Source organism: Tachysurus fulvidraco, chromosome 19 (genome assembly GCF_022655615.1).
Source record: "Tachysurus fulvidraco isolate hzauxx_2018 chromosome 19, HZAU_PFXX_2.0, whole genome shotgun sequence".
Classification (NCBI taxonomy): domain Eukaryota; kingdom Metazoa; phylum Chordata; class Actinopteri; order Siluriformes; family Bagridae; genus Tachysurus; species Tachysurus fulvidraco.
In genome coordinates, this window is record NC_062536.1 from 5,726,773 (window position 1) to 5,744,520 (window position 17,748).

General features: G+C 39.4%; 1 protein-coding gene across 5 annotated transcripts in view; it reads right to left on the minus strand.

Moving 5' to 3' along the window:
- LOC125139617 (epidermal growth factor receptor kinase substrate 8-like) overlaps positions 1-17,748 on the minus strand; it is a 49,191-nt gene that overhangs the window by 6,548 nt on the left and 24,895 nt on the right. For 4 of the 5 annotated variants that reach the window (XM_047804085.1, XM_047804082.1, XM_047804084.1 and 1 more), the window contains exon 2: positions 810-896. In XM_047804085.1, coding sequence (XP_047660041.1) covers positions 810-868 — 59 coding nt within the window. In that variant the 5' untranslated portion in view covers positions 869-896. Of the gene's footprint in view, positions 1-809; positions 897-6,782; positions 6,845-17,748 lie in introns of those variants that run through there. The other variant, XM_047804083.1, reaches the window with a different exon arrangement.

Sequence of the window (17,748 nt, forward strand, 5' to 3'; positions counted from 1 at the left end):
CTACACAATTTCTATAATAATACTAACAATAATAAAATAATAATAATAATAATAAGAATAAACAAAATAATATTGTATTTTATAAATATATTTAAAAAAGCAACACAATATTATTTTCACCAAACCTACTGTTTAATAATAATATCATAATAAGATGATGATGATGCTGATTATCATTTTTAACAATAGCTCATAGCTTTCGTTACAATAAATAAAATAAATAAATAAATAAATAAAAATAAATAAATAAATAAATAAATTCATTTAAAATTAAAAAGTTTAGACATTAAGAACTTTCCTTTACTTGCCTTTCATTTTGGTCAAAATATCGCAAATATATATTTTGGACCAGTTTGTAAAATTAGTGGATACTCAGAGGCTGTGTGAAATGTTTGATTTATTCTATTAAAAGTAATTCCACCCGTTCCACCCTAGTGCCGATTCGCATGCTAGCGTTAACTGTTCGATTTTTAATAATGAGATTGTTTCAGCCATAGAAACGAAGTCACATCAGAGAACCCTGATTAACGACAGTGATGTGACGGATCTGGTGGTTTCGTTTTATTATTGGCACCGCCCCCAGGTGAACGGGGGTGTGATCAGTGGGAGGAAAGGTCTGGAACAGAGTTCGTGTTTTTACTGCGCCAGCATCTGAGGAACTTATAATAACCAACTGCTCCTTTAAGCACATTGAGACTTTGAGGCAGATGTTTTGTGAGGATGGAAGGTGCAGGCTGTAGGGAACAGTAACTTTGGCTGGGACAGTTTGGCACGTTGTAGAGCAACATCTGACATTCAGGCTCACTTACTTCAGCTGGGAGTTACTGAAGTTTCCCATGGGGTACGTAGGAGCAGCGTAGCCGTTCATCTTGAACTTCGCAGAAGGGGATCAGCAACTACGGCAGCGGATAAAAGAATTTTCATTAAATACAGTTCAGTTTCATTTAATCCAGCCCCCAGATTTTGGTTAAGATTAAGTTCAGGGTTTGATCTGATCCATAAAATGTCTCAAATGAAGATGATATCAAGCTCTAGAGTAAATAAATATAAAAACATGTTTAACAAATTACAAAAACAATTAGTTCCTAATCCTTCTGTATCATTTTCTCTTTCCTTTCACCATCACGGTGGATGTTTTTTATTAAAAAAGAAATAAACCATGTAAGGAGTGAGGAGTTCCTGGAGCTGCTCCCTCATCTATTATGGTCTGTTAAAAAAGATAGATTAGATTTTTTCCATCAGAGATGGAAAATGCTGAAATCCAGTTACTAGTATGTGACCAATAAAAAGTAGCTCTATCACAGGAAAGGCCACAAGGTCACTTTAATCCCAGCTGAACAAACACACGTGTGACGAATGCACTTAAAACCACTCGCATCATTTCCTTATCAGCTACTATTTCTACATGCTTATCTCCTTAATACATTACTCTCGATGAGAAAAGAACACTAGGGTCAGATTCCGGGTGCGAGACAAACCCCGGACGTCGAGAGAAGGAACATTCCAGGTCGTAAATGTAAACACAAGCTTTCCCTTCATACACAGAGCTTTCCTTCAGAACATCACCATCTGTTCATGGTCATTAGAAGAAGACAGGGTGTGCTGTCAAGTATAATACTGCGATGTGCTGATGGTTACACTTTATTAGAGAACAAGATGTCCACATGTTCCTCTCGCTCGAAAGCGATCTACGTTCGAAACGTCGTTGTCATCAGTAAAGGTTCATATTATTGGTTGCCAGCAGGTAACAAGGTTTTTTATCAGCGGGTGAGTAGCTGGCACTGCAAATCAGTTATGTCGAGTGAAGCAGCGTTTATCTGCATCATATCATACGATCATGTGCTCTCTACTGCCATCACTCACGTCCATTTGTAGTGTTGCTCAGAGTCGCTGCGTAAACCTTTTCTCCACTTTAGATGCGGGGTCGTCACATCAGCGACACGACTTGCCGTCGCTCACGTCGTCCCGAGTCACAAGCTTGTGCCATGGAATAGCTCGTAACGGCAAAGCTTGTCGTTTGTTTGTAGCAGCGAAGATCTTTCCCATGGCAGAGAATTACTGCCTCATGCTCTGACGTTAATAAACATCAAAACATAAATCATAACGACTTCACCTCCGCTGTAGCAACGAGACCGGATTATCAGCTGAATTACAGAAGACGCTCCGTCCGTGTCAGAGTTTCGAACACTTTCTGACCAAACTTGTCCAAAAAAACAAAGTGCTGCATTATAGAATTAATTAACTGTCATAATCCAATCGAATCTAAAATTAGAATCAGATCGAAGTTAGCATTCCAAAAGTCTTTCTAATGAAGATGTACGGTTAGCTCACCCTAAGCGGTTTGTCTCTGTATAAATAAGGTGAAGCAGGATTAATCTAGTCTCAAGATTAGATTAAACGGGGAGGAAGCTGAAGCCAGGGGTGACGTCTATCGCTGCCTGTATCCAGGTCAGGAAGATCAGCTTAGACGACGCGGTCCACAGCTACAGCTTTAATATGGTGGCCTGAGCCACAGAGCTGCAGTGCCATAGGGACCAGACAGTACATGATGGCTAATTAACCTGAAGGAATCAGGGTCAGATTCCTGTCAAACCCCAGGGAGTAAAACGTCCTTCCTGAACGCAGGGACGGCGCGTGACGGAGTGATGTACTGTATGGTGGAGAATGAAACAGAACATCGGAGAAAATCTTATAGTTTATTTGTATATAAAAACGCAATACTTCCACAGTTTTAGTCAACACATGATGTAGTGTACAAGCCCTTTACATGACCTCAGGCTGACTCTATGTCTGTATTTATTTAATCAGTAGTTTTTCATTCTTCTTTCAACGCTGCTTTTGTTCTCTTGAAACAGACACAGAATCATTTTGTTCTGCTGGCTTGTTTTTTTATGTGGGAAGGTAATGTCCGACAGCGGGGATTGTCTGCAGAAGTGTAGAGCAGGTACACAATACTGAAGGAGGAAACTGGAAGGTGGAAAATAATCAGCTCAGTATGCCTGTCTAAATATGGCCCATGTCATTACGCCCACTTTCGGGGATCTGACGTTGACTTTAACTGAAGTGGCCATTGGCCGGAGTCTATTGTCTCAGAGCTGATTAGCAGACATGTGATTCAATCTGACACAGTTACAAGCTGGCAGCACTAAACCTTACAACATTAACTGTAACCCTGTTCATGATTCAGTTGCAATGAGCACTTTACTGACAGCTCTAGAACAAAAGCAAAACTATACATTGTACTTTATTAAACATATCAAGCTGTAATCTCGTCTCGGTCTCTTTCTGATGTCTCTAGCTCTCTCATGCAGGGCATAGTATCGTATACTATGATTGCAGGTACTATTCTGATCATATCTCTATTCATAGATATCGTATGCTATATATGTAAATGCTCTAGCCCTGATGTAGATAGATAGCGTGAGGAATTATATTAGTATATGGCAGGGTATAAGAGTATATAGAGATATGAAGTGGATATGAGACAGAAGAGATCGCGATAATCAGACTTAGAGAGTAAATGACTAGCGAGAGAGTATAGAGAGGTAGCTGATCTGGACCAGCTCTATGACATATATCATCATCATCTGCATGTTCGTTATTGAATATCTAGATCTGTCTCTCATCTATATATCTATATATCTGCACAGTATATTATCTATATATGCAAAGTTAGCTGTACTATCTCATGTCTAGATGCTCTCTACTGAAGTCTGATATATGGGTATAGAGTATTATCTAGATATATATATATCTCCTTATGTATATCTGCGGTATGACGAGAACTTGCGAAGTCATAATAGACTCATCATGAAAATAGTAGTGGAACTACTATGCCCATATTCTTCTGCATACACTATACAAGTATATATATATCTACTGAAAGTATCTATCTGATAGTCTCTTACTCTCCCCATATATATATGCACCGTCTCCTCTATTCTCTTGCCCAGTATTTTTCCTCTCTCTATTCTCTCTTCTGCCCGTACTCTCGCGATCTATCTAGACAACGTTCTCTCGCTCTCTTTCCCCCCATCTCTCTCTCTCCCCCATCTATCTCTCTCTCTCCCCCCGTCTCTCGCTCTCTCTCTGCCCGTCTCTCTCTCTGCTCACCCCCCCTCTCTCTCTCTCTCTGCCCGTCTCTCGCTCTCTTTCCCCCCATCTCTCTCTCTCCCCCATCTATCTCTCTCTCTCTGCCCGTCTCTCTCTTCCCGTCTCTCGCTCTCTCTCTCTGCCCATCTCTGTGTCTCTCTGCCCTTCTCTCTCTCTCTCTCTCTCTCTGCCCGTCTCTCTCTCTCTGAGTTTTTACACTGTATGTTACTGTATTTACACAAGCTTGTTCATTTGCCTTGCAGCTATAACTCTCGTCATGCTAGAAGTCCTGCTGTTAAAGAAAGTTAATCAACAGCTTTTGACCTGTCGGGAAAAACAACAGATTTGGAAATTCATCAGCATTCAACAGGGAGTCGAATAGCAAATACACTACGTAATTTAAACCTAGTAATAAATGTGTTGTCATTTAACCTAACAAAAAATTTATAATAATTTTCCATACACATGGGGAAGTAGATGCTTCCACAAACATATTGAAATCAATCTCATCGCTGGATCAGAAAACTGTTCACAAGGTCACGATAAACTTTACCAGGAAACAAATATAATAAATCATTAAAAAAGAAAAAAAAACTGTAATCACTAGCAAGCTGCTGTGGTATAAGATGAATATAAAACATTTCAATTCAAGCTTCAAGAGATATATAATCAACTCTGTGTGTGTGTGTGTGTGTGTGTGTGTGTGTGTGTGTGTGTGTGTGTGTGTGTGTGTGTGAGAACAGTAGTTCATGTCAGGTCCCAATGTTGATTATTTCCCTATAACAGCATGTCCTGAAGTCTTTTATTACTAACGACTCATTTGTTCTTTCCTTTGTAACCATCACTGTTCTGCTCCTATATGATGTGTTGTAAAGAGTGCTGCTATGTTTGGATGAATGGATTCTGACCTACATCAAAGTAGCATTTACATTAGTTTCCAGTCCACGTCATGACTCTGTGCTCATTTTAACTGAAACCAATCTGATGAAACTGTAAGCAAACACGAACAGGCATTGTATTTAGTACTGCTTAATATGACATGTACAGAACAAATATATGATTTGGTAAGAAACTACTACAAGGAAGATACCAAGTTATTGACCTCTGTGTGTCTCTGGATATATATGTATATATGTATATGAATATAATAGAGGGTGAGAGCTGTGCAGGACCTCCCATCAGTGTGTTAATCAGGACAAGTCTCAGAGAGCGAGAGAGTGAGAATAAAATAAGAAAAGAAAGAAGGAGTATTAATAAGCAGGGAAGCCACTTTGGGCTTGACAACTGCCCCATACAGCACTGTACATTCTCTCTGTGATTACTTTTCCCATGGCTATGCTTTTCTCCTGCTCTGCTCTCCTTCCTTGAGCTCTCACTAAATCCAGAAATCTCCCAAACCCCAGTCTCACCCTCACATGACCCCATGCTGCAGATCATCCATAAAAACCCAGCAGAGACAGACAGACAGACAGACAGACAGACAGACAGACAGACAGACAGATAGATAGATAGATAGATAGATAGATAGATAGATAGATAGATAGATAGATAGATAGATAGATACTTTATTGATCCTGTGGAACATTTTTCCTTAGCAATATAAAACGACGAGTGAACTGTATGGACCGTAAGAGCGGTGAGTAAGAACAGACCACGTCAGGGAGAAATATGCAAACTTTATGTTATTCACTGTGTTAATGAGCCTAATACTGTAAAACCAAACAGGAAGTTGATTGTCATCATCGTGCCATAAACACTGAACCTCCTCAACTTTTCAAACATTCATTTCCAGCATTTGGGAGACGCCCTTATACAGAGCGACGTACATTATCTCATTTTTATACAACTGAGCAATCGAGGGTTAAGGGCCTTGCTCAGGGGCCCAACAGTGGCAGCTTGGTGGACCTGAGCTGGATCTCACAACCTTCTGATCAGTAGTCCAACACCTTAACCGCTAGGCTTCCACACCACATTCACACATACAGTGATTGTATCTCAGCAAGTCTCCAGTCGCCGTACTAGGAAGACTTCAGTAGGCATTTCTACTACCGGTTGCCATAGTAACGTTTATCAGCGGGCGGAGAAGCTAGGATTCTGAATCAGCTAAAATGAAACGCTTTGGAGGGAGATTTGTGTACAAGTTTGTGTTTGTGTATTAGATTCAGCAGCGTTTATCTCCCTTATATCGTACGAGACGAAGCAGAAGCAGTGTGTGTGCATCATATAGTAGTGAGAAACAGTGTAGAAACTATTAAATCATTATAGCACTCAATCTAAGCAGTGTTTTCACATCGGTCATGTGTAAATGGACTGTTAAACATCTGACCACTAAGACTATTTAACAGAATGATGACATAATAAACAGATATTAATCTAACTAGAGATGCCTTTATTCCAGGTAAAAGACCTCTGAGTGAACCCGTGTTGTTCTGTGGAGGAGGAGTGATTCACTGGGGGAAAAGCCTGAAACATAGTCATATACAAACTAAAAGTAAACATTAAATGCCTTTTTCAGATGTTTATCAACAAGTAAATGAAGTCACGTAACTGAATATGAACACTGACTGGCAACCTGCTGCATGCGGTCATACAAAAAGGAAAATGGAAGGGTCGCTTATTTCATACAGAAACAAAAAATCTAATTACATACATTAACACAGCTCATACATCACTCACTCTCTCTAACTCACTGTCTCTAAGTCCCTCACTGCCTGTCGGTCTCTGTCTCTCTGCCCGTCTCGGCCTCCGTCTCTCTGCCCGTCTCGGCCTCCGTCTCTCTGCCCGTCTCGGCCTCCGTCTCTCTGCCCGTCTCGGCCTCCGTCTCAGTCTCCGTCTCCATCTCCGTCTCAGTCTCTGTCTCTGTCTCTGTCTCTATGCCCGTCTCGGTCTCTCTGCCCGTCTCGGTCTCTCTGCCCGTCTCGGTCTCTCTGCCCGTCTCGGTCTCTCTGCCCGTCTCGGTCTCTCTGCCCGTCTCGGTCTCTCTCTCTCTCTCTCTCTCTCTCTCTCTCTCTCTCTCTCTCTCTCTCTCTCTCTCTCTCCCTCTGCCCATCTCTCTCTGCCAGTCTCTCTGCCAGTCTCTCTCTCTGCCCGTCTCTCTCTCGCTCTCTCTCTCTCTCTCTGCGTCTTTGTGGGTCTGTAGGGAGGTTTTAAAAAGAAACTTAATTCCACTCAAGTGAGTGTTTAAAATTAAGATCAGACTCTTTATGATTAAGACAAAGCTCTGTGCAGCTCTCTAACATCATCCCTGACATTTAAATCGATCTTATAATTTGAAAAACAGTTGGATGGAAGATCATGAATGGTGCCTGACAACTTTAATCTGTGATGTTTGCTGTAATAAATGATTTTAAACAGCAGTCCCTCGAACAATACTTTCTCTCTGTTTACAGTTCTGTAAATGATTCACAAGTGTAGCTTTAAAGATGGACTAACCCATTTAATACATTATGGCAGGACTTAGCAGGCAGGTCATAATAAAGCCAGAAGCAAATAAGCATGAAATCCTTCAGTGTCTCGTAGGAAAGGCTCAGAGAACAGAGAAAGTGATCAGTCTCCAGCAGCCGCTTAGACTTTGACAGGTCCGCACCTTCCTCTGAGGGATTATATTTGGTCAGTTCTAAATGCAATTGAAATTTGTACTGTATATGTTGAAACAGTCTGATATGAAAAATGATCTTAATATGCTGCATCATTAGTGCCGTTAAACTGCAAGAGAAAACAAACTATAAATACTTTTAAATCAAATCATCTGTCATTGTGCATTCACAGCATTCCTCCTCCAAGCTCACACATCAGCCCCGAGCCTAGTTTCCATGGACACCACTTTCCTTATTTAAAAAAAAATAAAAAATACAGCCTTTTTCCCCCTTTTAATTTTAATGGCCCCCCCCCCCCCCCCCCCAGTTTTCCCCTAGTCCCTGTCTCTTTAGGGAAATAATTCCCCATATTAGTCTGTTGACTATTCCTGGTACAGATATAAATGATGCTGGTCAAATCCACATAACAATAATAATATTATTATTATTATTATTATTATTATTATTATTATTATTATTAAGAAGAAGAAGAAATTATTTTTTATTTATTTATTTATTTATTTATTTATTTTTAATTATTGTTGGGGCAGTGGTGGCTCAACTGGTTAAGACTCTGGGTTGTTGATCGGAGGATCGGGGTTCAAGGCCCAGAACAGCCAAGCTGCCACTGCTGGGCCCTTGAGCAAGGCCCTCATCCCCCCATGCTCCAGGGGTGCTGTATCATACAGTAGCTGCCCCTGCACTCTGACCCCAACCTCCTCAGTTGGGGTATGTGAAGAAAAGAATTCCACTATGCTGTAATGTATATGTGGCGATAATAAAGGCTTCTATGCCCCCATTCTATGTTCTTCTATGTTCTATAATAATAATAATAATAATAATAATAATAATAATAATAATAATAATAATCTCTGGAGTTGATCTCTTTGCATTTTCACACAACAATCTATAGACTAAGACGCTATTATTTAAGCACCTTATTACAGCACAGTCAATTTCCTTTCTACACATTTCCCAGCTCGTGAGGAAGTTGTAGTCAGAGCACAGTGTCAGTCATGATAGAGCAACAATAAGCCAATATGCAAACACCGATCCAAATAACTACTCTACATAACTGTGGTAAACAGAAAGGCATCTCTGGATGCATAACATGCTGACGCGTGAGGCAGATGGACACTATAGCAGAAGACCACGTAAGGTTGAGTCAAAAACATGCATCTACACGAGGCTAAAGAAGGCAAGAAGTCACTAAAACTGGATAACAGAAGTTTGGGAAAAACGTCGTTTTCTGTCTTTTTCCGACAGCCGCCGCCACCGCCGCTGCTGCAACATGATTGGCTAATTGGAGAAACTGAATGCACTGAATCAACAGGAGTGGAGATTATATCGTGGTGTTCTCTGGGGAGTATCAGCACATGCTTTTCATCATGCTGTAACCCAACCAGCACCAGAAGTGAGTAATTGAGCTGGGTGTAAAGAGGAAGAGATTTTATCCTGGTCAGCTGATCGGACATCTTTGTTGAACAAGAAACTCGGTAGAGAATTTAAGAGTGCTAACGGAAATCTCCGGTTCACTACGTTTGTTAGTCTAGCTTGGTCTAGTCAGATTACTTCGACATACACGTATCTTCGTACACACACTTACTTCTTTTCTCACACGCACGGTCGTGGGATCACTTCGGCAGACAGTCAGTAAGTACATTGTTTAAGCATTTGGGAAAGCGAGACCGTTCCTATGAGAACACTTCTTCTCTTATTCTCAGAGGACCCCAAAGCACATGAGCTGAATTCTTAATTTGTGTGGCATTCTCCTGACTCTCAGTATGACTACAAAGAGCTTTAACACTAATAGATCCACTGCTTGTAATGTATTTGTCACTACTAATGAAAACAACAGATGTAATTGACCACTTGCCCAATCTCAGCCTGAAGACCCTCTACCCACAGGATGTGTTTTTTGTTTATTTCCCACCATCCTGTGTAAACTCTAGACATTCTGTTGCGTGTGTGTACGTCCCAGCAGATCGGCGGTTTCTTAAATCCTCAAACCGGCTCGTCTGACATCAACAAACGTGACACACTTAAAGTCACACAGAGTCTTTTTGCTCATTCTGATGTTTCCTGTGAACATGAACTTACTTGAAGCTCTTGATGTGAATCTGCATGATTTTATGTATTCTGTTGCTGAAACGTGATTGGCTGATTAGATAAGTGCATGAATGCATTAGTGTACGTGTGTCTCTAAGTGGACGGTGGGTGAAATACTACTGATGTAGCTATGATGTATTAAACCCTAAAGAATCTCAGCCGATGTATTAATCACTACTCATGCATTACTGATGTATTAAACCCTAAAGAATCTCTGCCGATGTATTAATCACTACTGATGTATTTATCCCTAAATAATCTCAATTGGTATATTAATCATCACTGATGTATTAAAATGTACTGATGTATTAATCACTACTAATGTATTAATCCCTAAAATATCTCTACTGATGAATTAATCCCTGAAGAATCTCTACTGATGAATTAACCCCTGAAGAATCTCTACAGATGTATTAACCCCTGAAGAATCTCTACAGATGTATTAATCCCTAAAGAATCTCTACAGATGTATTAATCCCTAAATAATCTCTACTGATGTATTAATCCCTAAAGAATCTCTACTGATGTATTAATCAGCACTGATGTATTAATCCCTACTGATGTATTAATCCCTAAAGAATCTCTACTGATGTATTAATCCCTAAAGAATCTCTACAGATGTATTAATCCCTAAAGAATCTCTACAGATGTATTAATCCCTAAAGAATCTCTACAGATGTATTAATCCCTAAAGAATCTCTACAGATGTATTAATCCCTAAAGAATCTCTACAGATGTATTAATCCCTAAAGAATCTCAACTGATGTATTAATCCCTAAAGAATCTCTACAGATGTATTAATCCCTAAAGAATCTCTACAGATGTATTAATCCCTAAAGAATCTCTACTGATGTATTAATCAGCACTGATGTATTAATCCCTACTGATGTATTAATCCCTAAAGAATCTCTACTGATGTATTAATCCCTAAAGAATCTCTACAGATGTATTAATCCCTAAAGAATCTCTACAGATGTATTAATCCCTAAAGAATCTCTACTGATGTATTAATCAGCACTGATGTATTAATCCCTACTGATGTATTAATCCCTAAAGAATCTCTACTGATGTATTAATCCCTAAAGAATCTCTACAGATGTATTAATCCCTAAAGAATCTCTACAGATGTATTAATCCCTAAAGAATCTCTACAGATGTATTAATCCCTAAAGAATCTCTACAGATGTATTAATCAGCACTGATGTATTAATCCCTAAAGAATCTCTACAGATGTATTAATCCCTAAAGAATCTCTACAGATGTATTAATCCCTAAAGAATCTCTACTGATGTATTAATCAGCACTGATGTATTAATCCCTAAAGAATCTCTACTGATGTTTAATGACTTTAATGACGAATTTGCTTCAAAAGTAACATTAAGGCTTCATCGTCAGCATCAGATGCCAAATGTCATGTGGATCACAGACAAAACTGGACGAGAGGATGAACCGTAACTTGTGTAACTTCAGAACCGTGTCTGATTCTGATAGTGTGTTTATGTAGTGAGGCTTTCAGACACTAATGAGAGCTTAACACAACAGTGTGTGAGTCTCGAACAGCAGATACCTGTTCAACACAATGAAAGGCTGTAACGGGCTGAGAGAGAGAGAGAGAGAGAGAGAGAGAGAGAGAGAGAGAGAGAGAGAGAGAGAGAGAGAGAGAGAGAGAGAGAGAGAGAGAGAGACAGAGACACCTGGCTGGCACATGCTGACTGTGGATGCTGAAAGATTGATGAGGTAGCGGCTTACCTTTATTCTATGAGTCACAGCAAACACAGACTGAGCCGTGACACCGCAGCTCAGTCTGACCCAAACAACCTGATGCAAAAAGCTAATTAGCATCGGATTATTCAATTACCTCGCTTGTTTTTAAACGAATCCTCCGAAAGAGAAACAGATGATTCGAGAGTATAGCATCTATAACGATATCGTGCGATCGATTAACTTCTGAACGTCTACACAAATACAGAGTGACTAATGTACAAGGACAACCAATGAGAGTGAAGACACGTGATCTGTGAGAAAGAGCACACGCTGCTTCTGCTTCATCTCGTATCATATGATGCAGATAAACGCTGCAGAATTTTATACACAAACACCAAATCTCCCTCCGGAGTGTTTCGTTTTAGCCACAACAAGAAAACTGATTTGGAATGCTATTGACTCCACCCACTGATAAAAATGTTACTATGGCAACCGGCAGTAGGACCGCCTACTGACGACCTCAAAAGTACAGAGACTGGAGGCCTGCAGAGATAAATATTACTGTATGAGTGAACATTACATAAGAGACACACGATTTCCATTTGCTCCAGTATTTGTTAGTTACATTCCAATGTAACAAACCCAGAAACTGGATTAAACCTGAGGCACTTTGTTTCCAATGATAAACAACTGTTCCTCGATTCGGGAAAGACGTCACGATCTTATTCGTTCGCGTCGTAATCGTTCAAATCCGACAAAGCTTTCAGAAAGTTCCACAATATGCTTGAGTTTGATTATGAACCAGAGCACTGAGGAGCTTGTACTACTTGTTTATCTACTGCTTTTATTTCACTATGATGCTATAGCGCTAGACTTCACCTAAAAAAAAAAAAAAAGAATGAATGAATGAATGAATAAATAAATAAATAAATAAATAAATAAATAAAAACAATACAGACGTACTTCCTGTCTCACACTTAACGGATAGATTAACGCCGAGCACTAAACTGATACTGATACAGAATTAGATGTAGATAAGGATATCGTGCTGTGAAGTCATTACGGCTCAAATTTCTCAGCCGTAGATTAAATAACGGTTTATGATGACGTATGGTTATGCATGTGAAAAATAATAGTGATACACCGTCTCGGCATCGCAGTCAGAATAAGTTGGATATGTTTATTATAAGAATTAAGCAACCGGTTTAACATTTTTATGATCGGTGATCTTAGAGAATCCTTTATCCACAAAGCCTGAGAAAAACCTTCAGACGTTTTCTAGCAAGGTTTCAGACATATTTAGAAAGCCATTAGGGTGAAACTTCACTAGACAAATTCCTAGTGAAATATTACAATAGTGTCATATTGAAGATTTGCTAACTGAAAGGAACTAGCTGTGATTTTAACTACAAAAATATACAGCTAGGTTTGTTATTTTTTATGATCCCTCCTATCTGTTCTTTTACTGATTAGCATGTTGCAGATCTGGCCAAGCGTACATGACATCATGACCTCAAAACTCCAATGTAAAAGTCAGAACTCTGGCGTATTTTATTCCAAGGAGAAAATAAGACCCAGAGTCCCTCAGAAAAGATCACGATGTCTCTTTAACTGTGTCCTTTTTAATGAACGCAGATACGCTGCTACAGTGCTTTAAGAAAAGTGAAAAACAAACAGAAGTTTTCTTTTTTTAAAAAGTGCTTTTATTTCTTTGGATTTCCTGCAATGGTGCACTTTTCTCATACGAGACAAGAAACTGTGTTATTGAGGGGGGGGGTGCAAAGACACAATCATGGTGTTCATCTGTGTTTTGTCTGAGTGCTGTATTGTGTTTGGTGTGTGCCCATGTTTAACACAGTTTAACTCTCAAAGAGATAAAAAGAGAGAGAGAGTGTGTGTATGTTTGTGTGTGTGTGAGAGAGAGAGAGAGTATGTGAGAGAGAGAGAGAAAGAGAGAGAGAGAGAGAGGGAGTGAGAGAGAGAGAGAGAGTGTGTGTGTGTGTGTGTGTGTGTGTGTGTGTGTGTGTGTGTGTGTGTGTGTGTGTGTGTGTGTGTGTGTGTGTGTGTGTGTGTGTGTGAGTGAGTGAGTGAGTGAGTGAGTGAGAGAGAACGAGAGAGAGGGAGAGACAGAGTGTGTGTGTGTGTGTGTGTGTGAGTAAGTGAGTGTGAGAGAGAGAGAGAGAGAGAGAGAGAGAGAGAGAGAGAGAGAGAGAGAGAGAACGAGAGAGAGGGAAAGAAAGAACGAGGGAGAAGGAGAGACAGAGTGTGTGTGTGTGTGTGTGTGTGTGTGTGTGTGTGTGTGTGTGTGTGTGAGTGAGTGAGTGAGTGAGTGAGAGAGAGAGAGAGAGAGAGAGAGAGAGCATGTGTGGGGGAGAGAGAGAGAGAGAGATGTCTTAAAAAGCAGGTGAACGAGGGAGCTATTGTGGAGAGTTACTATAGCAACATTAAAGCATGGGATAAAAAAAAGCAGCACCTATTATTATGGGCTTAAGCGCTGCACCCATGATGGAGAATTCCACACTGAAGCGCTTAGTCACATTCAGCCAGGTTTGTATATTAAAGCAACAGAGTCTCAAGTTTCACACCAACTCCTGTGTCCTGTGCGTCTGACTGACACTTTGTGGTGTTTCTGATAAAGATACTCTTATTCATTTCTTTGTGCACCTGACCGACACGGACGCGTGTGTGCTCCACCTTCGATGTTATAACACACTCCACCTCTTCTGGAAAGATTTTTCCACTAGATGTCAGAGAACGGATTTGGGGATTAGTAACCACTCAGCTACAGTATAAGCAGGTCTGGGGTTCAGTGGGGTTGAGTCGGAGTCATTCACGTACGGGATAATTTCCCCAAGCGAGAAAACTAACCACCTTACATGATGCCGGGAGCTTCGGATTGCTCCATAAATCTTAACGTGAAAGACAGAATGTGACTAGGCTAATCTATAATAAAACCACCTCATCTAAATATAGCTGTACTTAACGATCTAGGTGTAGACTCGCCTCTGAAATAGGCGATGGTGTTCTGTGAGGAAAGATATAATAATAAACACCGACTGCAGGATGTCGTGCTGCTTTGTATAGCTGATAAGAGCTGCTTTGTGATCTTATTCTAGAGTTAAGTATAATGCAGAACAGCGTGTGATGGGGATTCTGAAACGGTTCCAAAAATGATCACAAGACCAGAATTAAGTGTATGGATTTAATCCTGTGCATAAGATGGGTGAAAAAGGTATAATAATTAATACGGAGATAAATTATGTCACAGTATGTTTTTCTGTGATTTTATAATTATAAATTTCACATTTCATAAAAATTACATAGTGATTTTTTTTTTAAATCTAAAATCAAATTAAAGCTCTTTTTTTATTTTTAATATTATTTTTATTTATTTTTTTGTATTAAAAAAAGACAACTAAATGACGAAACAAATGCATTTTTGCATATATTAAATTAAGTAAACTTTTTATTTATTTATTTATTTATTTTTAGAATTGCAAGCCTACAGTTTTACAGAAAAAAACCTCTAGATCGAGTTACATATTCCACTAGCGTCCATGTGCAGGACCTAAGGGAGCAAAACCGCTATTGCTCTGTGGGTGGGCGGGGCTTTCTCCCTCTCTTTGTCAATCACAGGGACACTATCCAATCCTGAGCATCTGTAAGCTCACGTACGTACGTGTGTTGAGTACAGACGGTGCTTTTTCACTTTACCCTGTTACACAGCAGTTTGGAAAGAAGTGGTCGGCTGTCTTCACGTGTTTCAGACGAAGCACGTGTACGCCTTCAGCCTTCCTAGTTCTTTTGCTGTTGTGTGATGAAGAAATGCAGGGCAACAATCAAGAATCGTGAGAGGATATTTCTATCATATCGCCCACTCAAAGTCTTGCTGCCATGGGAAAAAAAATCCTCCTGGCATCGACAACACGATTAGCACCGGAGCATTGAACTCCCTCAGACTGCATCAGACTCCAAACAACAGCATGGATCAATCAAGCGTACTTCCAGTTCCCCACACCACATCTACCTGTGTAAATCTGTGTGAGCTTAACATCAAAGAAAGTCATGTACCACCTCCACACACACACACACACACACACACACACACACACACACACACACACACACACACACACACACACACACACACACACACACACACACACAAGCTATGACCGGCACAGAATTAGTCATAAAGGCTGCACTTTTGGAACAAAGGCTAAGTAACACAGGCTTGACTAATGCCAACTTCCCCACATCCATGATTCTCTGTGGAATGAACAGAGCAGCCTGAGATACAACACACTTCCATAAAGTCCATAGAATGGAGAGTTTAACTGTCAAGAAGTGAAAATCTCATCGGTTTATGAAGCTGCTGCTTGTCACAGAACCTTAGGATTTTTTCCAATACTTTTTTATTTATTTATTTATTTATTTATTTATTTATTTATTTATTTATTTATGTGGGGAAGGCTTCGGAGATTGTTAATTTTTACCCAATAACAATCCTAATCTGTGTATATTCTGTATATTATAAACCAATATAAAAATAAATTAACAATGAACAAAGATTTTTATTTTTTTTTTTTTTTGAAGACAATTTTGAAAATGTCTTCAAATGTCTTCGTGGTACTTGTAACCATGAAATGTCTTCAAGAATTGTGAAGTGCTTTCCTTTGTCATCCCGAACATAACCAAGATTAGAAATGAGCTATCGGTGTAACACATGTTCAGCTTTCTGGTATACGAAGAGGGTCATATTTCTGCAATTTCCAGTTCTTGCGATATGCTCTAAAAAAATCAAAGTAAAACAATGACTATCAATAAACCTATGAATATGATCATACAAACGATTACGCTGGAATGAGACACGACACTTCATATTAGACAGTCCAGTTTAACTGGAAGGAAGAACAACAACAACCAGGAAGTACTGAACAATACACTGAATCTGAGCTGACAGTGTATCAGGAGGAAGTTATTGATGGCAGAAAGCCTTTCCCAAGGGCGCCGAGTTCAGCGTGCAAACCAGCGCATTTTCCCAGACAGTTATACGTTCTCAGCATTCTCGAGCTACCGAACTAGTGGCAAACTGACAAACGACACAAACTGCACCTTTAATCAATTCCAGCATTATAACAGAGACAACATTTGAATTCATACTGAATTGCAAATTGTCTCTCTGCCTGCACATGCTGCACATTAATGAGACAGTCTGCATACCTTCTAAGCTTAAGGTGAAAGCAGAGTATAATAATCACTGATATATTACACATATCTAATGTAATGTAATGTAATGCACAGGATTTCACATGAACAGATTCTTTGAGACTATTTTCATAAATCCCTTTGAGCTTCATGGATGATTTAGATCACTAATGAGACACAAAGTTAAAAAAAAAAAACATACAAAGCTTAACAAAAAGAAAAAGAAAAGCTGTTTTGGGTGTATGACTCTCAGTGTGTATAAAAACATGTCTCTTAGTTGTGCAGTATGAGTTACCAGCATTAAAAATCTAATAAAAGAATCCCCTCCATCCTCACTGCAAGCTTTCTCTTAATGACACTTTTATGGCTCTATAAAATAAAACAATGTGACAGTACATACTTCACGTGATTCAGTACCCATTTCATTCGAATCAATACCTACTGCATTCAATTCAGTAACTGCGCTCAATTAATTCGATTCACTTCATTTGATTCAGTTCAATATCTACTTGATTTGATTCACTACCCACTTTATACGATTTGGAACCAACATCATTCGATTCACTTCATTTGATTCAGTTCAATTTCTACTTAATTTGATTCAGTACCTACAGCATTCGATTCAGTACCCACTTTATACTGTTTGGAGCCCACATCATTCAATTAACTTAATTTGATTCAGTTCAATTTCTGCTTCATTTGATTCAGTACCCACAATATACGATTTGGATCCAACATCATTCGATTCACTTCATTTGATTCAGTTCAATCTCTACTTCATTTGATTCAGTACTAACTGCATTCGATTCAGTACCCACAATATACGATTTGGATCCAACATCATTCGATTCACTTCATTTGATTCAGTTCAATTTCTACTTCATTTGATTCAGTACCTACTGCATTCCATTCAGTACCCACTTTATACTATTTGGAGCCCACATCATTTGATTCACTTCATTTGATTCAGTACCTTTTCTACTTTTATATTTGATTCAGTACCTACTACTTGGCTATTGATACAGTGCATACTGATGAGTATGTGTGCAGTTCCTATACA